Source organism: Athene cunicularia, assembly GCF_003259725.1.
Source record: "Athene cunicularia isolate RWA chromosome 2 unlocalized genomic scaffold, athCun1 chr2_part1, whole genome shotgun sequence".
NCBI classification, from domain to species: Eukaryota; Metazoa; Chordata; class Aves; order Strigiformes; family Strigidae; genus Athene; species Athene cunicularia.
In genome coordinates this window covers 26617852-26645797 of record NW_020799095.1, presented here as the reverse complement: position 1 = coordinate 26645797, position 27946 = coordinate 26617852, and the positions used below count along the sequence as shown (strand labels likewise).

At 37.6% G+C, this 27946-nt stretch overlaps 1 protein-coding gene and 1 non-coding gene across 3 annotated transcripts in view; one reads left to right on the top strand and one right to left on the bottom strand.

Moving 5' to 3' along the window:
* Nucleotides 1-2002: 2002 nt before the first annotated feature.
* Nucleotides 2003-2076, bottom strand: TRNAN-GUU. Its single transcript has one exon. It is a non-coding gene; the product is annotated as a tRNA-Asn (tRNA).
* An 18584-nt stretch (nt 2077-20660) lies between these two features.
* CASD1 (CAS1 domain containing 1) overlaps nt 20661-27946 on the top strand; it is a 25424-nt gene continuing 18138 nt past the window's right edge. The window contains exons 1-5 of one of the 2 annotated variants that reach the window (XM_026843628.1): nt 20661-20758; nt 21416-21536; nt 23062-23106; nt 25346-25408; nt 26442-26486. In XM_026843628.1, the coding sequence (XP_026699429.1) occupies nt 20736-20758; nt 21416-21536; nt 23062-23106; nt 25346-25408; nt 26442-26486 (297 nt within the window). In that variant the 5' untranslated portion in view covers nt 20661-20735. Of the gene's footprint in view, nt 20759-21415; nt 21537-23061; nt 23107-25217; nt 25244-25345; nt 25409-26441; nt 26487-27946 lie in introns of those variants that run through there. The other variant, XM_026843627.1, reaches the window with a different exon arrangement.

Below are 27946 nucleotides of genomic sequence, written 5' to 3'. Positions count from 1 at the left end.
CCTTCCTAGGCCCCTACACCCTTCAGGAGAGTCTCCCAGGGGATCCTGTCAAGCAGGTGCCTAAACAAGACAAAGTCAGCCCTTCAGAAGTCCAGGATGTCAGTCCTGCTTAGCCCTCTGCTGGCCTCTCTAAGAATAGAGAACTCTATTATTTCATGATCGCTGTGCCCTAGTCGGCCTCCAACATCCATGTCATCCACCAGTCCTTCTCTGTTCATAAAGAGGAGATCCAGCAGGGCACCTTCTCTGGTCGGTTTACTCATTAAATATGCATTTTGACAAGCATGTCCAATAGTAAACAATATTGTTTCTAAGACCTTGTTCATGTTTAAGCCAGTGTTTCTCTGGCCCTGTATACAATGCTATTACCATCTCCACAGCCTTTACTGTTCTCTGTAGATCAGGATCTCACAGATCACTTCTTCGTAATAAGAGTTGGGTATCTATTCCAGGTGTGATTACTTTGTTAATAAAATTACAGGCCAGTGACTGACCTTTGGATTAACTGAGTTTCTCTCTCACTTTCTTTACAGGTCCATATCAATGTTCTTATATTCTCCTTATCCGCTGCTTCAGAAGATTAGTGTATAAACCTGTTCTCTATGTTAATTCTACATAAATACAGCAGAAATGTCATATGCAACAACTCAGTAGCTGTCTTCTGTGGGCTTTGTCTAAACTACTCCTTTACTTTGTCACAAACACGATAGTGCGCTGTTCAAACAGAACATGAAGAATTAATTCCTATTGACCCTTTCACTTGCTTCTTAACGTGGTTTAATAGATATTTCAGTTAAACTTATAGCCTTTTACTATCTGAAGCTCTGAAATTTATAATAGCATGATCTTCTAAAAAATAACAATTTTAAACTGATTATCTGATATGATCTACATCAAGTTTGTTGAAAAACAGCTGGGAAGTCTTTCCTGTTTTCAAGTTGCTTTGCACTCTTCTGCCACCTTGAGGACATAGAGCCATCTTCTGAAAAACAGAAGGTGTTTTAAGACGGGAGCCTTATTTGTAGAGTGGAAACGCTCTGTCAAAGCCAGACCAAAGATCTCTGGTTTTATTAGCTGCTCTTTTGCACATAGATCAAGGCCAGCATTTTTTCTTGGCTCACCTCTTTACCAGCTAAATGTCTCCTTCCTGCTCCCAAGTCGATAGTATGCTAGAGTTTTTGCCTTCGGCTTTGAAACTAGCATTTTGATTGCCTCTTTCCTAGTATTTAGATCCTTATGCTCCAGCACTATAGAAAGGAAGACATCTCAAAAAGATTAAATTCTTGTACACATCAGGAAAACAGTCAGATGGGCAGTGGAGAGAGCCCCATCAGTTTTCCCTGTGAAATAAGGGCTGACTCATAAAATGATAACAAGAGAGACCTGCTGAAGGATATGGGCTTCAGTGGTTTCACTGCATATGGATTTGTTCTGGTTTTAGGGTTTAGCAATTATTAAAGTGTGACATGCCCAGGAGATTTAAAGCTAGAAGCAAACATTAACAGCTGTCCTGCAGATTCCAACTCAGCAGGCTTTTACATGAATTTTCTGGAACTGGCATGACTACTCAGCTATCTGTTAATTCCTAAATGACCAATCTTTGCTAAACCTAAGGTGCACAGTAGCCCATGTTGATAGTTTGTATATATATATGTTTACATTTCAAAATCATAAGAATACATAGAGCTCACACCAACACAACAGAGCACCATGCAGACAAGCAGATATGACAGAACAACGTGAGCCCTAAGGAACACTCTGTAATATTCTGCTTAAATTAAACTATTTCTATGCAATTTCATATTTAAATAATGACCCATGGAAATATTTGGGTCTGTTAATCCATTGCTGATACTTCAGCAAACTAGTGTTTTAATGAGCCTGATGTTAACAAAGAATTTGTTTTCTGCAGTTGCATAGAATGATCTGGGTTGGAAGGGAACTAACTTAAAGACCATCTAGTTCCAATCCCCCTGTCACGGGCAGAAGAAAGAGAAGCAACCGTCTCTGGGTGGGCTTGAACCACCAACCTTTCGGTTAACAGCCGAACGCGCTAACCAATTGCGCCACAGAGACTCCCTAGTCACAATTATCTTCATAATAAAAAATAATTTTCTTTCTTAAAATAAAATTACCTTCCTGAAAACATTGGTTCCAAGTAACAGAGGTACTCTGCACTGAATCTTACTATATCCTAAAACCTTTCAGACTGAAAAAACCTTACAATACAATGTTTCATTTTAGCTGTATCATATAGGATCTAAGTAAAAACTACTCAACGGCACCCTGCAAATCCCAGGAAGAAATTACAACAGAAAAATAAATAAGATTGTTCCTACTGGAGAAAATGTACTAGGTGGCAGGGTCTCCCTGTTAGTAGTGAGAAAAGAGCTCCCCTTCAAAGGCTTGATCTCTCACTATCAAAATCAACAGATAGGGATATTTTCCTCCCTGAACCACAGTCAAGCATGCTCAGTTCCAACAAATTACAAACTCGTTTAAAGAAACTGGGGAAATTAGCATAATTCAAAAGATTCAGAGTTATATCAAGTTCTGTTAGAAATTACCTTCTCAAGATACCTTCATAAAAACTGTCTTCTTCAATTTCTAATACAGTTTGGTTTTCATACCTCAAAGAATATTACATAATTAAGTGTATAAATATCACTTGCTTGGAAAAATCAGAGTTGACAAGACTCTTAATAATTTTTAAAAAGTGTTTCACTGGTGTCCATAACAGTCAATTACAATTTTAAGTTCACAAATAAAGCTTCTCCTACTTTGACTTCTCCATTTTAGCTTTTGTCCCATAAACTAGTCACACCTTCACATTTTTATATTTGCTTTTAAGTTATAAATTCCATAGCTTGTTCATAGCTCATTCTGTAGTGAAATATATGCCAGTTCTACAATCACCAAGTTTTACTGCCTGACATATTGCTGGATAAGCAACAGCAACTGAGATCATAAAGGGAAGGATGCTGAATGACAGCTTAAAAGTTGCTCTGCAGATCTGGGGTATTCTCAGTGGTCAGACGATGGAATTGTTGTGCATTCTCCCTCCAACAGCATTAAATTGCCTAGTCAAGTATTTGCTAATCAACATTGATATGTTTAATATTTTACTTTCTACTTTGGAGAGGTTCTGAAACACCAAACTACACAAAAATAGTGGCAATCATACATGAATGAAAACATGTTGGTTAGCTTTGGGGTCTGAAAGCCAGTGGAATATTCTTCCAGTTTCTCACAGGCAATAGGAGATGTCACTTCATTCATCATTAATCCTTAAAATGTCCTTATTTTTTATTTAGCCAAATGTCCTTTGTGACACTGAAGTTTGTCTATGTCTGGTCTCAAGGCTCACAGGGTTTAGTCTCCCATACCCAGTGTTTTCCTATCCACTGGGTTATATTCCTGTCCCAGTGTTCCAGGCATTATTGCAGGTAGCAATAGCTGCTTCATTTCTTGCCTTTTTTTTTTTTTCTAAAAGAAAAGCTTTGCTTTCTTGTTCCAATTTTTTACCCACTTTCAATTCTCAAAATTTCACTCCTTCCTTATAATGCTTTTACACTTGTGAACAGTTTTGCAAGGAAATCCAACTTTCCTCATCATGTGAGCCTCTTCTTGTTGTTCTTTTGATAATTTTCTAGGTTTTGTCTGCTTCTCTTTACTCTTGTCCTTGCTGTGTTTTGTTCTGTATTGATTGCTGACCCCATTACAACTCCAGATTTTGAAAACTGAACAGTATCAACAGGCACAAGTCATGAACAAAGCTGTAAGACTAAGTGTTGTGCAAGCACATAGCAAAAATATTCCATCTAGAGTAGAAATAAGAATGAAGTCTATCCAAGCAGTGCTAGTGGATAAGTAGCCGTGTGAAAAGACTGTTAAAGAGCTTTTAAAAGGACTTCTAATATCTTATAAATTAAGAAGCTACATCTTTAGGGCTAAGCTATTTCAAGATTGTATCATGGGAAAGAGAAACAAAGCAGCAGGGAATTTGAGTACAAAAAAAGATCAGATTTGTTTCATTCGTACAAAGTATAAAAATTAGGCTAAAGACTGGATCTAGTTGGCCTAGAGACAGGATGAAAAGTCTGTTTTTTTAACATAGTTTCCTGTTTGATTTGTAGTAATGCAGCTTTATATTAGTAATTAGATAATAACCCCTAGAAGGGATGTGTGCTCAGGCACTGCTCCTCTGGGATGATCTCATGCTTGTTCAGATGTTTACACTTCAAGATGCACTGAATTTTTAATCTCCTACAGCTCACCATCTGAATCTTAAGATGACTTAGGGAAGACTTAGCCTTAACAGTTGGACTACTTACTAGCATTTTTTTTAACATTTCTTTAGCTAGAATGCAGAAACAATCAGTAATAAGTTGTTTTCCCTTCTGTTAAGTTTATAAGTCTACCCTGCCTATATATTTCTTTCATGCAATCTTTTATTACATTGTTTTAGTTCACTTGCTGTATTCCCTAATTAGTATCTTCTGTAAAGTTTGTCCTGGATCTTTCTTGCCTCTCAGCTTCGTGTCAGGGTAATCAAGAAATTAAAATCCACTCTCACTCATACAGGTACCTGGCTTTTTTATCAGAGTACATTTACCTAACATCTGTGACAAAGATGACTGCTAAAGCAGGAAATATTTTTAGCTGCACACTAAGTATAAACTGCCCAGGACTTTTCAAACTCAAGGCTATGTATTTTTTAATGAACCAGTATCAGACAAACTATTAATGCACTGTACAGAATGTTGATTATGATTAGTGTTAATGATTTTTACTAGATATCACACTGATAGAAGTGGAAATTATGTTCTCTCTCTCTCTGTTTTAAAGAGAACACAGTAATTACAGGATGGCATCTGTATTGCTGGCAGCTAGAAGAGAAGGCTTCTAATGCTCCATGAACTCAACACATCATGGGCAGTGGCTGTGTAGGCTTCCAAAGTCTGCCCCATAAATATAAAGAACTCTGAATTTTAAAGAGATACATCTAGGAGAGAAAGGGTGAACCAAGAAGAGGAACAATATGAAAATGAAGTGTTGATGAGAAAAGCATAACTCAGTTTGACAAGGAAGCGACAGTAACTACTATTTTTTCTCAACCAGGAGACCAGAAAAAAGAGGGGGGAAATAGAAAAAAAAATAGTACCTACATACCCAGAAACTCAACTAAATTGAAAATTCTTAACCCATTACGTTTATGAATACAAAGCTTTTGAGTATAAGAAACTAAGAAAAATAGATTTGCATTATTGAGCCATGCAGGGTCTCAGTCTGGACGCAAGGCTGCATAGCTGCACAGTGATGGCCACACGCCATGATGCAAAAAGGTGCAGCCTCTTGACTGTCTTTAATAGAAGAGGACGAATGATTTTAACATTACCTACCTACTTTCCTTCCCTGTCTTCATCCTTTCAATCCACCACTATTTTAGATCCACAGAAACCTAAAATGAAAAAACTATTAAGCCTCATGTTATAGAACTGCAGATGTATTTATCTCTTAGTGATAAAGCAAAATAGAGCTTTTCTATATGTGATTCAAAACTACTTCACTTAATATCAGCTTGATTTTAGTACAGACTATTGAGGAAACATTTTTATAACTGTTATAAAATTAGAAATCTGTAAAAGAAGTAATTTGTGATAGAACTTTCAAGACCTTACAGATTTGGTGGCATATTTGTTTCACTATATGGCTGAGACAGTACTCAGAGTACACTGCTTTATTGAACAAGTTTGTGGAGAGCTTTTTGGCAGAAAATGGACATTTCAGCTCGACGATGTCCTTGACTGAAGAATAAAAGAACAATTGAAGAATGTTGGCAGCTGGTAAACAAGAAAATGCAGAGTTGCAAGAACTATAAAACTAAAGGATTGATAACCGGGATGCGAACGGTAGAGTTAATCTTTTAGCTTAGCCTATCAATGTATAGACTAGAGTGTGTGAACATCAAATGCATAATACCCTGTAACAAATTATTATAACGCAGCCTAACTCATGCTTACTGACATAGCTTTGAAGATGGTATAAAGTCTCAGTGTTAAAAACAATGAAGGTCTCTGTATGTTTGCACTGTACACAGAGTGTGTGCCTCTGTCTCCTCACAAGTCCACTGAGAAAAAAACTTCTTACTCTGTGTTCCCCCTTCATCAGTGTAATCAAATATTTGCAAGAGATGGCTACCATACATGCACACACCACATGGAAACTTGATGCTTACGGAAAGATTGATTGCCATTATGATGCTGAAAACGCAGCCATTAAAATGTCTGATGCCATCATTTGGCAAGTACACAAAAGCTGCTGAAGCAAAAGCCGCACTACTGAAACTATTATTCTGCCCAGGAATCTGTTGGAGACGCAGCTTTATTTCTGGAATTACAGTATGACCAGAGCAATCTGACAATACTGCACAAATAAAATTAAGATGTGATATGGTTTGGGATATGGCAGATCCTATTGATTAATTATTAAACACAACCTGTAAGGTAATGTAGAGACTATTCCAGTTAATATATAGCAAGCGGTATGTTTCTTTTGAACATACAAACATTTTCCTTATGAAATTTATGGATTAGAGGTAAGTCATAATTTTTCTTTCAGCTCTGGTGCTTATAATCCTTGCTTTACATACTTGTGAAAAATTTTAATTCCACTCCTATAAGCATATAAAAACTCTAAAGGGAAAATATCACATGAGAATGCCCTAGTATTCCTCTGAATGAGAATGTTTTAATACTGACTCTGTAATAGCTGACTTTATACTGCAGTGGTCACTTTATCTCTTCTTACATGCTTAAAGTCCTTGGGATTGCCTTGTGCCTTTGACTGAGGACAGCAGATCTAACCCCAGAAACTACATGTGGCTGCAATGCTAAAAACAGGAAAATCAAGAGGAGATCTACTGTGAACTAAGCTTATCATCAAGCTCGTATGTGCATGCCAGGTTTGACCCATGGCACAAAGTTCTTCTTCCATTTACACCAAGCCTGCCAAGGAAAGTCAGGAAGCAGTAAAAGAACAATTATGTCACCTAAATTATACCTGTGTAAATGACATCTGTCCAGTTTAAACTCATTATCTAAATTCAACAGAGGGTTGCCATTCCTGATGGTAAATCATCCACCTTATTCTGATTTATGAGTAAATTACCAACACCTTACTTGCACCAGTTCTACAGAGGGAGATCGATGATTAGTTTAAAATCACAGAATCATAGAATCATCTAGGTTGGAAAAGACCTTGAAGATCACCTAGTTCAACCATTAACCTAACACTGACTGTTCTCAACTACACCATATCCCTAAGTGCTATTGATTGGTTCACTATACGTTGGTGGAGTTAGGTGAGATGAACCCCATCTTTCCTGATTGTTTTATTATACTGACACATAGGGGAATTAGTCGTCCTGATTTCAGCAGGAATACAGTTAGTTTTCTTCCTGGTAGCTGGTACAGCGCTGTGTGTGATTTAGTGTGAGAACAATGATAAAACACTGATGTTTATGTTATTGCTAAGCAGCGCTTATCCTAAATCAAGGATTTTTCAGTTTCCCATGCTCTGCCAGTGAGCAGGTGCACAAGAAGCTGGGAAGGATCACGGCCAGAACAGCTGACCTGAACTAGCCCAAGGGATATTCCATACTACAGGACGTCATGATCAGTATATGAACTGGGGGGAACTGCATGGGAGGGGCAGGTCACTGCTCGGGCATTAGTCAGCCTGTGGTGAGCAACTGCACTGTGCATCGCTTGTCTTGGGTTTTATTCCTCTCTCTGTTATAATCCTTTTCATTACAATTATTATTATATTTAATTATGATCATATTTTGTTGTTATTATATTTTATTTTAGTTATTAAACTGTTCTTAATCCGTGAGTTTTACTTTTTTTCCGGTTCTCCTCCTCATTCCACTGGGAGCCAGGGGGAGTAAGTGAGCAGCTGCATAGTGCTTAGTTGCTCTCTGGGGTTAAACCACGACAGTAGTGCAGCTGAAAACCATAGTAATATTTTTAGCTTCTGTCATTAGTGACCATACATAACACCACAGTCTCTTATGAAAATAATACATTCAGTTAAGCCAAGACTACATCTGTAGAAAATAGAAATGTGAAATCCCTCCTGTGGCTTCTCACTCTTAGTATTCATAGACATCATCCCATGCACACAGTAGTGTCACATCTCCTCTGCCTCTTAAAAGGAACCACTTTTCTGTTCGCTGGGTCTTCTCTCTGTGCCTGCTCGAGGTGTTCCCCTCCTGCTGATGGGCTTTGGTGCTTCCAGCAGGGCACGCAGAAAGCCAACACAAAACTTCAGCATTTTCAAACCAAAAGCTGAAGTTTGACTGATCAGAAGAACTAGCAGTCTTCTGGTTTACTTCCAGCATGCTAAGTTTATCAGCAGACAGGAAAATAAAGTAGGCGTACACTTTACAGAGCTGTTCCTAGCTAATTATAGTTCATCTCTGGAGTTGATTTCATAGGGCACTTAGCAATCCTTAATTAGCCTTTTATACCAGGTCTTTTATATATAATGGGTTTGGTGCGAATTACTTAGGTATATGTAATGATACCAGATTCAATTGCCTTGTGAAAGTCAAGGAGGTATCCATAAGAAGTGAAACTGCATACATGCAATTCACTTCCTAACTCATGGCACTTCAGCCAAATGCTTTTGGCTGAAATGAGGGAGATCTCTTTTGTCAAACACCTAAGCAATGTCTCCAGAGCAGCAATGAAGCAAAAGCTGATGCTTTGCTCACTTCCATGTAAATACTTAATATACACAAGTGTATTGTCTTAATTAAGATATTCAAACTGCAACAGTATCAGCATGTGTTTGGACAGTCCTAAAATAATGGAGATGTAATCTGGACACAGAGTGCTTAGGCATTACTGAAAGCCAGTGTCCGTGCTTCAGCACAAGTGGGGACTGCCCAGGGACTTCCAGTGGCAGGCAGCAGATCTGAAGGAGCCCTCCAGAGGCTGTGGGACAGCTACTCTTCCTGAATGCTGTGATCTTCTGAGATATCTGTAAACAAAAGTATGGTTGTTTTGATAACTTTTAAATTTATTTCTGCTGTTCTTTCGCAGGAAGAAGCTGATTTAACTGAAGAACCCTTGAATTCTCCAGAGAAACTACCTTGCAGGAGAGAATTTAATTATTTTTTTAAATTTTGAGATAAAAGTTAATTTTCCCTGTTCAAGCACTGCAGCCATCCTAACTGAGAAGCTGAGTCAACATTCCAGGAGCTCCAGTTGAACTCCATGCTTTCTGCATCTACACTGCTTTGATAACAGTATTAATTAGGGTAAGTTTTGAGGAGCTACACTCAGAGTCATAAATGCATCTTGCAGACTTGCAACACAGCCAGCAAACTTAACACAGTTATATTGCAGAATGAGGCAGGCTGAAGTAAACCTGTTGGTTGGATGAAAAATCCTACTTGTTCATGAATAAATGTTATAAAAAAGAATGAATAAGAGTATCTGTGGCTGCAGGAAAGACACATTTTGTAAAACTGTTAAGAATCATTAATGCACAACAGTGCAAAAAGAAACAAAAAATATTCTAGTGAATACTTTCAGTTAGAGAAGCTGTTAAAAAATGTTTAAGCTGCTTCTTGAAGTGTAAAATGCTTGCAGCTGTCATTTGAATGTATCTGAAATGAGGACAAAGAAAGCTAAGAACTAACAGAAATATTTTAACAAATAATGAAGTTTGTTCACAATAAGAAGGCTTTGAAAATTATTGTCTTTTTGAATGATTCATGACCAAAAAATATTACATGAATGGGAATTTTTCATTTATGGAGTAAAAGAATCCATACTATGACCAGGTTTTAGGGCGTTTGTTTGGGTTGTTGGGGGAGGTTTGTGGGTTTTTTTCTTTGTTTAGTTTTGTTGGGTTTTTTAAGGAAAAAAAAAAAAACAAAAACCAAAAAACAGTAACTACAAACCTGTGGACTTGCGAGTTTACCTGGTACCTTTTTTCCCTCTTTCCCTGAGAGAATGAACCTAAACACTTTAAAATAGAAAAGTGTTTTTATTATTTAAAAACATTGCTGAAAAAGTGAATGAATTAATAGACAGAATTGAAAAAAATACAGATTATACGTTAGCAGAGAGTAAAGATATCGGTCAGGTGGAAATGGGATATACACTGAATCTATAGTAACAGTGCACATCAAAAGAATACTTAGAACTTGAATTTTGTATGTATATTATGTCTGCTTAATGCTTTAAGTTCTTTTGGTTTTCAGATAATATTTGGAAGTAAAACTTTGATTGGAGTGTGTAGACTTCCTGGTTTTGTTTCAAATGTTTCACTTCTTTTTTATTTTCCCAATTATTTTTTCACACATTATTAAATGAATAATAAGATGCAATGAGTTGCAGAACTTCCAGAATAGTGATTTTTGCATGACAGGGAAATGGAAAGATGATGCAATGAAAACCAAATTTTTGTTGTGTTCAAAATCCAGATAATTCATTATTGTTATTTACCTGATCAGTTAAAAAAAACTTTTTCCTTTTTTTTTTTTTTTTCTCATCCTCATGAGAGGACTTCTGCTGGATCTGAGAGAGAGTGTCTCAACAGGGACAAGTGTAGAGTCTTACACCAGGGAAGACATAATCCAGGAGTGCAGCACAGACTGGGATTTACCTGGCTGGGTATTACTTGTGTAAAACTCTATGTTTGAGCAAGCACCTATGTTATAGTGACACTATTCAAGTTAGAATTAGATACACTGCATTTAAATCCTCCAAGGAGGACAGGGAATCGAGGCTTTATTGTGTGAACATGGTTACTACGTATAAACGATACAGGCCCTACTAAAGATTATATCCTTGGAGAGAAACTACAAGATCAGTAAAAAGGGAACATCCTGCTCAGAAGGTGCTGGAAGTTGAATAATTGCCAAAGAAGTAGGCAATCAGCAAAATCTATGGTAACTGGGGGAAAGGTAAAGGTGGCAGGTGGAGACTGCAACCACTGACTCAATTTAAGACCAAAAAGACTTGCAGCCCTCCACCCTTTGAGTTTGAGCAGAATAATTAAAAGACACTGCAACTTTAAATCGAGACAAGACATTGTAGTTAACCAGTGAGCGACAAAGTGATAAGAAACTACCAATGGTCATTACAGTAAATGTGTATTCACATAGTTTGAAGTGTATAAATACACTGAATTTCTTTTGTGTGGCATGCTGGCTTTGTGGTATTACCACCTAGCACCCCTCTTTGCACAAACATGAAAGAAATAAAATACCTCTGCTCTGTCTGTATACTGGTGTATTGTACACTGGGTAAACAACCCCATTTGTGGGACAACATGGGGGGCAGTTCTGTAGAAAAGGAGCTGGGTGTCTGTGGTGTACAGCCAGCTCAGTCTGAGTGAACAGTGTGCTGCAGTGGCAAAGAAAGCTGACAGGACACTGGGTTGCATCAGCAAGGACATCACCAGCAGAGATAAAGAAGTCACTATCGCACTCCACTCAGTGTTTGTCAGGCCACACCTGGAATACGGTGTTCAGTTTTGGTCCCCACTATGCAAACAATCTGTGGGCAGGCTGGAGAGGGTCCAGAGAAGGGACACAAAAATGATCAAGGGACTGGGAAAGCTGCCATATGAGAAAAGGCTGAGAGAACTGGGTTTTTTCAGCTTTGAGAAGAGAAGGCTTAGGGGACACCCTATCACCATGTTCCAGTACTTAAAGGGTGGCTACAAAAGAAGATGGAGACTCCCTTTTCACAAGGAGTCACATTGAAAGCACAAGGAGTAATGGTTACAATTTACTCCTGTGGAGATTCCGATTGGACACAAAAGGAAAGTGTTTCACCAAGAGAACAATCAGCCACTGGAATAATCTCCCCAGGGAAGTGATGGATTCCCCAACACTGGACACTTGTCTGCGGCGGGGCGGTGCGGAGCGCTCAGCCTGGGCGCAGCCCGGCTCTCGGGGCCTTGCCTGCGGGCTGCGCAGCGGCTGTGCGGCTGCAGGTGAAGTTGCAAGGGGAGAGGGTGGCTTCTTCCCTGGCACTTGTACTGCACAGGATAATTAACGACCTCTGCCAGGCAATTACTGATTAAAATCTTAATTGGTATAAGACTTGGTATATGCTCCTTTACTGCGTGAACCGTTGCCTCAAACAGCAAAATCCAGCCTCTTTAGTGGATGAAGGGAAACGAGTTGTTTGGTTCCACGTGTTGTTAGTGGCTGTGGACAAGCCAGTAGCCAAGAGCTGGGGAAGGTGACGGAGCTGCACAGGAGCGCACGTCAGTTACGGGGGTGCGGGGAGCTTTGCCGATTCCTCTTCTTTGGGGTTGTTTTGGCCCTGAAGCAGTGAATCTTGGCATGATCCGAAAACGCTAATGAAACTGCTAAAGGAAATATTTTCTTGTTTCCAATTCACACTAAAAAATGTAGTTTGTTTTTGTGGGTAAATCAAAAAGTTGATCCACAGAGACGTCACCACGGCTCTGTTTATGGTAGGACGGCTGGTGTCGTATTCTGACTGCTGCCAGTGTCTGCGGGAGACAAGGCTGAGGCAGTTTATTGTGGAAATGGGAAAGGGGGTAGGGATCTTTATGGGTGCAGTTCCCTAGATTCACCCTCTGGCTGACATGTCAGTAAATCTGATAAACTAAATAGAGTGAATTTTCGAGACACGGAAGCATTTACTGAATCCTAGAGAAGCTCAAGTGTGAAGTAATTGAACTCGCCCAGTGTGCTGTGTTCCTTAAGGCACAAATCACTCGCAAAACTAAATGGAAGGAAGGTGGCAATTGTGATGCTTTTTTAAAGAGGGATTGCATGTCTGGCCTAAGAAAATAGGGGCTACCATATCAAGATTACAAGGAAACTGGAATATGAATAAATATGATATATTATGGGAGAATTAATGAGGGGGGTGAGTCACAAATCGCAAAATGGTGAGAATCTGCAGGCCTTTGTGTAAGTTGGTATGGTCTGTATGGCTTTTCACAAAGCTTTCAACAAGTTGCTTTTCCTAAGGCTTTTAGCTTCTTGAAGCTATTACAGGGTAAGAGAGAGGCTTTCCTGTAACTGTTTGAAAAACAGGACGTAGTGACAGTGAATACAGGGTTACCAGTTTGTGCTCCTCTGAACAAGTAACATTCAAAAGGCACAGATGGTTTTAAAAAGGAGGGTGGAGCATTTCTAGCAGACAGGTTTTCAGAATAGATAAAACCAGAGGTGCTTGAGAGATCATTCTGCAACCCTTCAGTAGTCTCATACATCTGAAATTCAGCTAATGTCAATTAATGAAAATCCAGGTTATTTTACTGTGGTACTGCGCAGCTAAAGCTAACTGGCACCTTGCTTACCATCAGTGATGTTGATCACCCCCTCTTTAGTAGTGGTGGTTGTCCCCTCTTAGTAGTGGCATAATAAGGCTTGGAAAATATGTAGAAAGAGAGTACAAATGGCAGAAGAATAAAACAGCTTCTGTACAAGAAGTAATGAAATAGCTTGAAATTCTGTAGCCTGGACAGAGAATTAGTGACTTGGTGATGTCCTCAAATATTATGAATTATTGGGGGAAGGTAAATCCATTGTGATTGTGTCATAACACAAAAATGAAATTAGCAGGCAATACATTTACAATTATCAGAAGAAAGCACTTTATTTTTTCCACAGAGGACATTTTGGAACATGTTGCTAAGATTTTATTTTATCAGGAGTTATCCTGATTTGAAGAGGCTGGATGAGGTGGGGCTGCAAACATTCTGCACTTCTTGCTCAAAGTTGCTGGGCTGTGGAAGCCAGTCCATGCCGGGGAAGGGATTGCTCTGTTTGTTGTTCTTTTATACTTTGAGCATCTGCTGTTAGCTGCTGTCAGGAAGAGGAGAGCAGGCAAGACCATCTCTTTCATGTAAACATATGGTCTGTCACAGTGGGGCAAACAAGAAATTTAGCAATGAATTAGCCACCCATGTGGATACTGTCTCTCTTTCACAGATGTCCAGGAGTACAGAGGAAATGGAGAGGTGCATGTGAACAAAAAGTGGTGAAATCTGTTTTGTGGGAGGTTGTCACCCCCACTGTACCCCACCAAAAGTCTTTAGATCTTTATTATTTGAAGAAACTGATGATCTAAAGTTTGGATTAGTTGAAACTGCTTGTATAAATGGAGAACGTGAATCACATGCCTAATTTCAGTCTCATTGAGTTAGACATGCCTGATGATGCATACAAGATCCTGATGTCCTGTAGGGAATGCAAAAGGTGTCAAAGACAGACCAGAGTTGTCTTTGAAGAAAAATTATGTGTTAAGTCAAAACACTTTGTTATTTCATGTCCTCCATTATTTATAAAATCAGACTTACGCCACAGAAGCACATTGACAGTGTTGAAACATGGAGACAGCTACAGTAGAGACTCCTGCAGGTTTTAATTTGGACAATTCATCTAGAAGGAAAAAGACACAAAATTTGTATATAACCAGACAGAGAATGTTACATAGGAAGAAGGTTTGTCAGTGAATCCTTCTTTCTGTGGGACAGCCATGGGTATGCAAAGAATCCTTGGTAGTTTTAAAACTTTGTTTTGAGGTAGACATTCTAAAAGTGATAAAGGCACTTAAAGGCTGCTTTTTTTTCATACCTTTTCCTTTTTCTCACTATTCCTGGGTAAGCATGAAAGTATTAATATATAGATATTCTGTGTGTTCAGTGTGTCTGTACTTTTAAGATTTCAAACGAGTGGCAGTTGGATGCTTTAAGTTTTTGGTAGCCTAGTTTATCTCACTCAATTTAGAAACCCACGTTGTGTAAATTGTCATGTTTTTTTCTTCTCCCATTGCAATATTGAAAACTTCGCAAGGCATCATTTAAAGTTAAGAATACGCATATGTTTTATAAAGCGGTTGGTTTTGTCTTGGCTTCCTTTGGGAGCTTTTGGATGATTGAGACTTTAGTTAGAACTCTGTTTTATCTGATTGTCTTTACATGTAAAGGTTTCAGCTAATTTTGGCCTCACTCATGCAAATACATACTATAGATAGGAACAGCCTACTGCACTTCCCACGAAAACTTGCTTATATAAAAGTTACTTGTTTGAAAAAAAGCTTAACTGGGGTTGTGGAAGGTCAAATTCATGTTCAGGGAAATTATTATGTTTAGGGGTTGGCTACATTTTTTGCAAAACGTAGAAGTGAATTAAGAGAAGTTAAAGACTGTCTCTAACTCGCATACAGCTTCTGTGAAGAGTTAAGTGGACTACATGCTTATATACTATCCAGTGAAGTTAGTGCTGTGCATTTTTGAGTTATCATGTTTCAAAGATACAGTCCTAAACCTTGTTGGAAATAAGTTTTTATTTAAAATTTTGCATTACTAAAATCAACACTGATAAATCTTGTATAAAACTACAATTTTGTTTTAAGTAATAGAGAATAACTGAATTTTCATTTCTTCAAAATAGTGTGCCTTTTAGAGAAAGCATTGTGAAACAGTCTGTTCTGGCAGACTCTGGAAGACTCAGAGATTTCATAATTTCAATGGAAAAAACATGATTTTGAGGAATGTTAAATTAGAATAATAGGCATAATAAAAATTCAGAGAACTTATCTTTGTATACTATAGAGTAAGTGCAACATTTGATGAAAATAGAAGTATGTTAAGGATAATTTATGCAAAGCACAGAGGAAGAGCTTAAAAGGAATAGTCTGTGTTTTGTGTATAGAATGGCACTTAGATTTCTTTATCTCGGGTTTTGGGTTTGGCTTCTCAGTTTTGTTTTTCTTTTAAGATCTTATTAATAGTTAAGAGGAGGGTGTAGTATATTAAAATGAGAGTGTTTTTTTGGCTGCTTTGTATTTCATCTAAGTAAGATTTTGGCATTTCTGGAGGCACTGTCTTGTCTGTGACCTCCAGTTTACTATCTTGGTTGCTATTTCAGTCTTGTTTTATTCTCCTCTCTCATCTTCCCCACAAAACTTTAACTATTATGTGTAAAGAAAGACATCAGACATCAGTAATGCTCCTAATGAGTTTCAGGACCTTTCTAATATTGCTCGGGGATATTCAGTATCTGGAGTTGGTAGAGAAGGCATAACTTCTTGGCCCAAAATATTATCTCTGTGTTATACAGTGTGTGGTGTTTGGACTGCTGTTTCAGTAAATATACAGTAGGATGGAGGATTGTTTTTATTTGTGTGTAATTATGATGGGAGTGCATGGAGAGCAGAGCTACCGAGCTTGAGTCATGAACTCAAGATATGGAACATGCTCTTCTATAAAGATTTAGTGAACTAAGATTCTTCAGTCTTGAAAACTTCATTGGAGAAGTGTTGATAGTGATCTACAAATCGTGATAGACTTGAGTATGAACTGTCTCTTTCTATGGAAGAACTTGGGAGTGCAGAGTGAATCTAGTAGAAACTGTGTTTACCATAGAGGCAGGTGATTCTTTAAACAGCAGCAGTGGGTATGAAAAACTCTTGTAGAAGGATGCTGTGGATGCTAAAAAGTTGCAGAGAAAATTGCATGACTTTGTCAGAAAGAAATCTGTGGAAGGTTCTACAAAATATGTGGAAACCATGTCCAGCTCAGGAAGTCCCTGAACTGAACACAGTTGGAAGAATATTAGACAAGAACATAATGTTTACTTGTCCTCTTCTGGTTCATGAGCTTATGGCCCCTGTTGAAGGTAGAATACCAGGGTAGACTGACCGTTGGTCTGACCTTGAATAACTGTCCTTATTTTCTCTTACTCGTCTTCCTCAGTAAAAATCCCTGGATTTCAGAGGGAGTCTAGTTAATGGTGGATTTTCTTTTACATAGTTCACTCTTACATCACTCTTGATGTATCTCCTACATTTCATCATCTACGAAACGGAGGACCTTGTAGCAGTAGCTGTAATAACTGTAAGTCATCTGTTCTCATAATCTGATCACAAGCAATGTGAGTTTGATAATGTTTTTTATTATTTCTGACAGTTTTATGCAGCTTGGTCAAAATGACAGTTTACGTAAGTGTGTATGTTTGGGAAGCAAGGAAATTATGTTGCTTGAAAGCTGAAGTACAGACACAGGATTTTATTTGAAACACTTAAGAAAAACTGAAACTGTGGTCATTCTGAATTTGTTTTCTACTAGAAAAATGTCTGTCCCGCAAATCTGAGCTGTGCCAGCATATTTTAGAAGTAGGTGAAGATTCAGCTTTCCATGTCATCTGCTCTGTTCTGAGCTACTTCTGCAGAAGTTTTGGCAGCAGGATCAGCAGCTGTCTTTTAAGTAGCAATGGTTGAAAGAGGAGCAGAAAGGTTTTGATAAACTACTTCTGGAGGATTAATCTGTTCAGAAATAGTACTGTACTGAATAATGAAATAGGTACAAGCTGGAAAAAAATATGATATTGCTGACCTGGAGTGACCCGTACCAGTTGAAAAATAGGAGAGTTACAGAGACTACCTTTCTGGAAACCTCCTGAGTTCAGCCTACTTCTGTGGTCTCAGCATACTTTCATGAGAGCTCTTTTAAATGTTGAGAAGCATGTGGCTTTCTGCATCTGGCCATTTGCCACATCCCATTGCTGCTGTGCAGTAATTAATCAGTTTGACACAGTGCATGTGCATCACAATTAGGATTGAAGTGTTGATTTGATTTGTGGTATCTCAGGGATTTGCTTGAGAGGTTACTGGTCAATCTGAAGAAATTCCTTAACTGCCCTGGGGTGATTAATAGACTCTTATTGATGATAAAAAAATAGGAGCTTATCACCATATGTATATATTTTATTTAAATTTTTAACACATTTTCCTTCTATGCATCAAAATCTGCCTGACCAAGAGGTCCCAAAGCTGAGAGATAGGGAGTGAAGAATGAGTGTTAATAAAGTCAGTTTATCTTACATGTTAGGAGTATGTCGTGTGGGTTGCTCACAGAGAACCAACTCAAACCCAGGACTTAGAGATGTTTATCCAGACCTTTTTCAAGACTGTATAATTCTTCATGTTATTTAGAAGTCATGATGCAATAGCAGTAGTAAGTAATGGAAGCTCCACGAGACAAAATAAGTCTGGTTGCATTTTGAAATGAAGGAATGAGGAGCCATAGGTCATCGTAAATAATGCTACTTGATTGTGTTACTACTGTTGGGTTTGGTTGGATAAATGAGCCAAGGAGTAACACATTATAATACAGACCGGTTTATGTTGTCTTTTTCTGATTTTCATGAAAACAGATAGGCGGAGTTTCAGGGAGGAAGATAGGGATAGAAGATGACTTCAACTGCCACTTCTTCCTTTTCTCCAAGCTAATACTCTTTCAATAAACAGCATACGTGAGCTGCATTGTCTGTATTTCTGTATCTGAAATGTTCTTCATGCATCCTGATTAGGAGAGAGCTAGAGTTCTGAAGCAAGAGAGAACTAATAGTTTTGGGTGTCAACTGTACTTTAAATATGTGTTCTGTTTAATGCTTTTTGTAACATTATCTTTTGTTTTTCTGGGTGGATTGTGAAGGAGCAGGCAGCTGAGTATCAGCTCATAAACTAGAGTAGGAACATCACTGACAATGTTAATGCAAGAGTTATCTGGAAAGATCTGTGATCATGCAGGATTATAAAGATCCTCATTCCATATTTGTTGGAAGTACAGCTTTGTTTCCATCATCCAAGTAATTATTAACATTCTCTAAAGTTTGCTACCCATAGGTCTAAAATATTTATAGAAAAATTGTTTGAAAATAGATACTTTTGTCATTCTTCCCACTATTGGGAAATTATGGAAATAAGTAACTTTCCCAATTATCCTGTTGTGGTGGTTTAAGCCCTGCCGGGACTGGAGAGCACATTGCCGTTGCTCCTCCCCCACCCTCAGCCAGTCAGGCTGGCAGTGAGGCACAACCTCCGGGTTAAAATAAGAAAAAATTTAATACAACAGTGTGATAAGCAATCTGAACAACAACAGTAGCAATGATAACAACAATAAACAGCAATAACAGTAAACAAGACAAACAATATACAGAGAAATACCACAGTGGTTACAGACAGCTCACTCACGTGCTTCCCTTCACCAAAGCCACAAAGGAAAAAGTTCCCGCGCTCCCCGCCTGGACCTGACTTCAGCATGGTATGAATAACCCGCCTGGAGATCCTTTCCCCCTCTCTTTCTTAGCCCTATCCTAGCTGAACCAGGACACCTATGTCCAACTCAAAAAAACCCAAAAGGAAGCAAACAAGCTCAGAGTTGATTCAGTGCATATAAGAATTAATTAGCTTTCACTGTGATTTCAGGACTGTAAATTAGGATATGTTTTCTCATCAGAGTATTACGTAGAAAGTCTTTTTTTATCTGGTATACGTTTTTTAAAAAACCTTTTTTTTAAATTGATTGTAATGTGGTCTTGTGGAATTCTTTGTTTAAGCATAAGAGAAGTGATACCATGGCTCTGTCTCTTTTTCCTAAAAGCTTTGCTGTAGTACTGGTCTTTGAGGACTGTGAGCTTGAGTCTCAGTAGATGTTAGCTGTGCTTTGTAGATTCCCATTCCTCCAGACCTCAGACCTCACTCTACTTGCACTTTTTCCTCTTCACCTTGACTCATTTGCAGTTCTAGATAAAGCTTCAGATTTTCTCATAATAATTGGAGCAGAAAGTCTATCTCATAATGTGTGGCTCCCAGTAGCCCTAAGAAGAAGTGGGCAGAAATCACTCTATTCTTTAGAATTAGTGCAAGTTTTGATGGAGTAAAAGAGCACTTCTCCATTGAGTTTAATGAAGTCAAGGTTTCACAGAAAGTGTTAACTACAGGCTGTGAATATATTGTTTCTGCACAAGCTAGCACAGGTACCTGCCATTCCATTCACCACTGATTCTCTGTTTGTCAGTGCTCTGAAATGCCAAGTATGACAAAAATGTTGGAGGGCAACTTCCTATTGCAGTGAAAGGTGTTCAGTTCTATTCAGTTATAAGGCAGCAGAATCTGACATGGAGTTTGCTGGAAGATAACAGTCACTGATTTCATAACCGAGACATTTTATTTATATGAACTTAAAGTGACCTGAAACGTCACCATCTGTAAAGTGATTAATCCTAATTAGTGTGAAACTTCTTGACTGGAAAAGGTACCTGCAGTTCAGAATGATCAGCAATTCTCATGTAGATGTTTTTGGTTTTGCATATTAACCCAGCATGTAATTTCACCTGTTCCAAGGTGACCACTATGTCTTAAATAAGGAGATGTAAGAGACTTTCTCACAAGTCTCTTGTTGAGATTCGTGTTCTATACAAGATGCTGTGTATGGTGGTTCTGTGTAGAAGATGATTATATTGAACTCTTGTATTCTTTAGTTTCTTATCAGTGTATCCTGGATAGTAGATAGCACAGTGGATTGGCATCTTTTGGTGGAAACACTGTTCTAGGTCACAACATCTTTCTGACAGCAGAAATGGGATCACTAACATTTTGTGGATAGAGGAATGATTTACACAGAAATGTGCTATAATAAGTGAAAATGCAGTTTTGCAGAAACTTGTGCAAGATGTTTTTATAGTAATTTTGTTTACTGCTGTTGATTGTTTCAAATATTCTCAATTTTTTTTTTAATAGTAATGGGGCTATGTTTTAACTTTCTCATGTGTCTGAATTATAATCTCAGTATAACATTTTAAAGGTGGCGATACATGTGAGTATCTTCTGTCCAGTGGAAGATTTCTTGGAGAAAAAGTATGGCAACCGCACAGCTGTATGATGCATAAATATAAAAATAGGTAAGGAAATTCATGTTTTACACTGCAGTAATTGCAGTGTCATCTATTTTTCACTTTATAGCTGATTAGCTGGGCTTTCAAATATATGCAAAATTTTTTCATTATGAAAATTAAAATATTTTTATATTAAAATATTAAAAAGAAGTATCTTCCTTGTATGTGATCTGTGTGTCTACAGTGTTTACCATAGTTGTATTTATATATAGAAATATAAATAAATGTTGGTGATAGTACTGATACATGGTACAGAGAGCCAAAAGAGACTGCATAGCTTCATATATCACTCTCAGATTGCTGAAAGGGAAAATGCTGACCTTTTAAGTACAAAAAAATCCCAAATATAATTACCTTTTCTCACCTCCTAGCAACAGAACTTTATTTTTTAGAATTATGCTGTATATTACCATTTTGAGACTCCAGTATTTATAGCACCACAGAATAGGAAAGCCGCCTTCAAATCAAATTAGCAGGAGAGTTAATTTCTATGCAAATTACACTAAGCTTTTTATTAATTCAGCATGTTTTAAAAAAGATTTACCATTCCTTAGAGCAGGATATAATGCTTAGAATTATCTATATTGCTCTGTAGATTTTCTAAATACTTTTTCCTAAAATATAAATTACCTGTAACATTAATGTTGCTATTTTGTTTTACAGTGAAGCAAAAAATTGCCTCATAGACAAACATATTGTGTTTATAGGAGATTCTAGAATTCGACAGCTGTTCTATTCATTTATAAAACTCATAAATCCTCAAGTCAAAGAAGAAGGAAATAAGGTGAGATAGTTTAGTTTGATGATGTTTTTGTTTCTAATTTACCACATAACTCTTCTTTAAACTTCAAAAAAGCAAGAAATTATACTGTTTACAGGCCTAGCCATCAGGAAGAAGAGCCGCAGAAAGGTATTTTGGAGAACAAGATTAGACCAAGATCGTTGTTTGAGTACAGATGAGATGTTTGGGCATCTTCAGAGGTGAACTAGAAAGCTTGAGAGAAGGCTTGCGGTAGTCTGGGAATAAATTAATGAAGCTGACTTGTCCCGTAGCAATTTTTGCTTCGTATTTGGTTTCTCAATGAGAAAATTTTTGCTCCTTTTTGTGTTTTTAAATAGTAGTCATTCATGGCTTCTAATTTGTCATTTTAAATGTCAGTTAAATTGCTGATCTAATCTGTTCATAAAAATCCTTGGGGCCATGACAGATTTCCAGGTCTAACTTGAAGCTGAAACGAAAACTATCTTCTGGTCTTATCTTCCTTTTGATTGCTGCTGAAGAGATGTCTGAATTTTATGAGGTGAAAAGTGTAGACTGCAGCTTGCTGGGTGAAAGCAGTAAGAAAGGATTTAGCTGAATCATTCGTTGAACAGAAAATTCATTCCTTTTGCTGGATCATGCTGGTTAGGCATATCCCTTCATGGTTGTATGTACATATGTGAGGAAAAAGACACATTTAACTTTCAACTGTACATCAAACTCGTCAATTATTTAGAAGTGCAAGCTGGTGGCTTGTCCAGCAGACAGCATGCAGTCATTTTCACTTGTCAAAACCAGATGTTTGACTGATTGAGTAACTCTGGTTTTCCTTGTCTCTTGGTTAGGTCACAGTAGCTGATGGTAATGGTGAGATGGTTGAGTGCTATACTTGATTTTGAGTTGAGAGGTATCTTTTGTCAAATATTTATGAAATCAAGATCTCAGTTTATGAAAGAGAAATACATTTGTACTTTTGGACCAGGATCGAAACTAATATTGTATTTAGTAATATTTTAAAGGAGGATTGTGTATGCAGTATCTGACTGCTTCCTTTCTGATTTCTTACAGTCTCACTCAGCAAATTTAATAATGCATTCCAGACTTTATTTCTGCCTGAGATTATTTTCTTTTATTCTTTAATTAAAACTATGTCGTTTTGTGCAAAGAAAATGGGCAGATGAAAAGGAAGGCTAGGGGAAAGGAAGTATAGGAAAAGAAAGAGAAAAAAGCCCAAGGTTTTTTTCATCTGGGGAGGCTAAATGTAGGAAAATATATGATACCTTTGCAACAGGGTGAGCAGAAAGCATTTCAGACTTTGTTGGATAGATTTTCTCCAGGAAAAATAACCCTTTATGCAGGCAGCTTGTTTTATCATGAAAGTAACGTAAACATTTTGCATGAGTATACTGACAAGTTTATGCAAGAAAAATCCTTTCTACTGAAGATAAACCTTTGGGTGAGAGCAAATTAACGTACAAATATCAATATTTTTTTTCTCTTTCTGAAAGTTTGTCTTACTTTGGTTTTACTGGTTTGGGTTTTTTGACAGCATGGAAATATCCTGTTTGAAGATAAATCTGCTTCAATTAAAGTGGTAAGTTTTTACCTAGCATTGAATTGCAAGCCATAATCACATTACTTCATACAATGTAATCCAAATTGCAGTCATAGCTGAACTTTTCAAATTTCCACAAGTGTTGTAAAAGTCAAAAGAATCTTTAGACCATCAACATTCTTTATAAATTTTCCACAAAATGTATCAGAGTGTATCTTAACATATTATATTTTGAATAAGATTCTTTGAGAGGCTTTGGCTTTGAGCACTTGTATTCTATGTTAGCTTTGGGCATAAGGTCTGGAAGCATGTATAATTTTTCTTTTTGTCAAATCTTATAATTTGGCCTTCCCAAGAATAGCTTTTGCCAGGAAGTTTACTCTTCCACTGCTGTAAGAATATGTATCTGGGGCTAACTTGCTTGGAGTAGTAATTGTCATAATTGTCATTGAGCTGTCTGTGCTATCCCAACAAGTATGCCTTCCATTGTTTGTGCATGGAGAAATAACCACAATGTTGATTATAATGTGGATATTTTAAAAAAAAACAAACAAAGTACTTAAGGGTAGGTTTTATGAAGGACTCTGTTCTCCTCTGCCCTGGTGATGGAAGTGGTGTCCTCAATAGCTTTCTTTGCTTTCCATGACAGTTGTCAGCAGCACTGGGATTCTGCTAGTCATGTATTTGTTTATGCCCTGGAGACAACTCATTCTCTGTTCACGAAAAGCAAAGCAGCAGTGTATTTGCTGAGTTGTCTGCAAGTGAGTTTTCAGTACCCGTTAGTGTACATGGTTAAGATTTAAGGTACAGAATAATATTTTAGGATGTGAGCCCATGGCAATTTAAGCCTATGCTGTCCCACTCTGTTGCCCTTCACAGTATGTTCCTGTGTTTGTGCTGTAAACTAGCCCTGGCACAGCAGTGCAGCAAGCTGTTTCAGGAGTTGATTCAGCTGAAAACTTAACTTGTAGTATTCCTTTTAGGTCAGGTCTGATGTGGCTCATCTTATGGTTATCGGAGTGCTGGAAAAGAGGGGGCAGAACACAACACTTGACAAAGGGACCGATACAGTATGATTTATGTTGGTGTAGCCTGACACAGAACTACATCTTCAAAACTCTTTAAGCCTTGGTAGATGTCTAACCACCAGATTTGAGATGGCAGGTTTGAGCTTTTGGGAGATGTCTGGGTAGTTAATATATACCCAGTCTGCTGCTTCCTGTTTTGATGCTGTAATGCTGTTGACATTATTGGCACAGTAGCTGAATTTTCACATTCAGAATGGCTGTGACCCAATAATCTGAAGTGGAAAATGCTTGTCCAACAGAAGAAAAGATCACTGGGAACAAGTGGAGAATTTAATTTTGCCCTTTCTAGTCATCATACTGACCCTTACATCTTTCAGCCGCTGCAGGTGATTGCTCACAGATTCCTGCCAAATATTGAATTGAGAGTACTCAAGTGAACTACTAAAATCTTCAGGTCTGTGCAGGTGGAAGATAGAGGTTGCCTCTCTGCTGGCAGTGGTTCTGCATTCTGCATTATAAAGTTTCCTCACAATAGTTTCTGCCTGCCATTTCACTTTAATGTGTGTTCATAGTCCATTCAGTAGTTCTGCACCTGAGGAGTAACTAGGTGGTAGAAAGTCACAGCTTTACCTGGAGACATAACAGTACTAGCCAAAGACTAAACTGTCCTTCTAGGTGAAGGTTGGGCACTACTCCTGACATCTAAGAAATTGTCAGTAGAAAATGCATTTAATGGCCATGGCACTATTAAACAGTTGTAAAGTAAATTGTTAGGTTTTCTTTTTGTTTGAAAACTATGATTTTATGCCATCAATTATATTAAGTTCTGAAAGAAAGAAAACCTGTTTGTAAAAACTGGGGGAAAATTGAGCAAAAAGCAAGTTCTAATAAATAAGTTATAGATGTGAGCTTGGTTTTATCCCTAATCACATTAGAAACCCGAGAACATCCAATTTGGCAGAAGCTAAAAATTTACCTTCTTGTTGAAATCCCAACTGAACTGTGAATGAAAAATTTTTCTTTTTCCATGGGGACAAAGTTTTGTGGGTTGGGGTTTTTTTTCCAATTTTTTTTTTTCTTTCTGTTTTCCATGCTAGAGCCAGATGTCACTCTTTTCATGCTAGCTGTAAAGGAAACCTCACTTTGGGGTGAGTGTTTTTCCTTCACAGTTGAATTGATGGCAATTAGATTTGTTTTCTGAATTTTTGTTTTTAGTCTACTGCTTGAGTAAATCTGTATTTATTCTACAGGATTTCCTGTGGTATCCAGAAGTTAATGGCTCTATGAGGCAACGTATCAAATCTTGGACTGAGGTTTGTATTATAAAAAAATTTTAGGAAAACACAGCAACTGACTGAGGTCTACTACCTTTCTTTGTTCTTTCATGCACACAACTATAATTGCTAGGAGTCCAGTAGTGGCACCATATCATACATATTAAGTCAGTTACGTACCAGAGATCTGAAATTTGGCATCAAAATAGTGAAAAGGGAATGTTTACTAGTGTATATGTTTCTGGGCATCTCCTGGTCTCCCAAGGATGGCTTCACTTGGGCCAAAGAAATCCCCAAACCAAACTAGCAAAACTGTACTTCCTAGGAGCAGGTTGATTCATTGTAATAAGAGCTGAAAGGATTTTTCTCTGATTTGGTGTTTCACTTCCTCTGTGTCTGCGATGGCTCTGCTTTTATGTAACAAAACATTTTTGATCCTTATGGGTCCCTTCCAACTTGAGATATTCTATGTTTTTATATTTATGTTGAGCATTCCAAACTGAAGGACAAAGAGAATTTGGAAAGTCAGGTATATGCCTTGATTTTTTTTTTTTCAATATTTCCCTCAAATTGCATACTAATTATTTTACATGTTTATGATACAGGTTGTCGTGTTATTCAGGATAAAATTATGTATATAATTCTGATAACGATTAACATATTTACAAATTGGCAACTAAATTATTCTTGTTTCTTCCTTTGTTGACCTTTAAATAGACTGGGGTTATTTAGTAATGGCCCCTGGTGATTCTTTGCTACTGTATTGTTTGTTCTTGCACAACACCTTCCATCAAGATAGCTGAAGTTAATCATTCATTTTTCTTGTTCTGTGATTACTGCAAAAAATTGGGAGCTGCTAAACCCTTGCTATACCAAGGCAAAACTCATACTGAGGTGATCAGCACTGTTTAGTTCCTCTTACTCTTCTGTTTGAGTACATACTCTGTTCCTTGTCCTAGACATAACTTTCATAACATTAACATAACATACCCTTTGGGGCAACAACTCTTTGTTCTGTTTTGTATAATTAGTGAATATTTAAAAACTAATTCCTTTTTACTTTGTGTCTTAGGGTTCTATGGCAAAACCTCATATAATTGTAGCAGGAGCTGCCACGGTAAGTTATACCGTATAAGGGGCATTTTCTTTAAGAAGGAAGTTCTAATAGGATAACTTCTATGCTCTCAAATTGGATACATGACATTGTTAAACCCCATTTATAATTAAAAAAATACTCTTAATATGCTGTTAAGTAGTTCTAAGATATTATTGTAGCTGTACAATGTTTGGTACTTGCTTTTTGGCAGCAATGCTTGTTGATAAGCATTGATTACCTTGAACCTAACTAATAAAGTACCTTTGTTAAAGCAGATTATTAATTAAAAAAAGTTAAATAAAAGTTCTTGCATACTAAGATGCATTTTTAATAAACTCAGTCACAAAATACCGCTTTTGAGCATGGCCCAATTTGGAATGCTCTTTTTGAATGCACATATTTATTTTAAACTTACATGGCAGAACCCTTAATTTTACATGCATAATTCAGCAACCAAAGAGATTGCACTTCTTGAGTCTTGTTTTACTGGACGTTTCCACCACTGCTATGGGCTGCAGCATCACAGAAAAAAAAAGCTGACAAGGACCTGAAGAAGTCTCCTAACCTATCAGTTTGCCGTAAGGCAGTATCAGTTATACCAACGTTAACACGTGGCAAGAGTCAACCAATTCTTTAAAACTCCCAGGGACAGAATTCCACAGCCCCCCCGCCCTAAGTAGTCTATTCCAGTAGTTCATTGGTACTGGGAGTCAGGAGTTCAACAACTGCTCATCTTACTAATTCCACATTTAATGTTTCTTACTTCCAAACATTTTGGAACTGGAATTTGAAAGGAACTAGCTGTTATAATTTTACACCAGCTGAAATGTAGAGAGGGGAGAAATGTGTTCCATTTTAAAGAAAATCCTTTGAAAGCAGTTTGGTTTAGAGACAGTTTGGGCATACTATCAGTCTGGAAGCTCCTAGGCATTCCAATCTAGGGGTGAATTCCCCCAGTTTTAGGGGAAGGTCATGTGTGCTCCACATGTTTCCTGGATGATCAGAAATTCTCTGTTTCCTTACAGGTGAATCCCTTCAGTTCTCTTCCTCTGTAGGATCCACATAAATATTTGAGCTTTAGGAATCTTGATGAGTCTAGAATATCTGCTCAGTCTGAGAATCTAGTGTGTCTTACTAGCATGAGTTACTGTATTTCACACAGAAAATACTATCATATATGGATAGTGTTCTGGTATGCACAAGGTCAGGTTGCAAAACTACAGGAATCTTAGCTAAGTAATTCCTTTTTCTCATATCTATACATTAGCCATAGCTGCTTGTCTTTGTGGACAGCAGGAGATATGCACTAATATGCATGTGATGCTCAGCTTTTCATAACACCAATATATTTATACAAAACATAAATAGTGATATCTGGAGTTGGCCAAAGATAAACATCCCCTATTTCAAGGGACTTGCAGAAAAATAAAGTGCTTCAAAACTCTTGACACATCAGCGGCATTACCATTGCTAGCACTAGT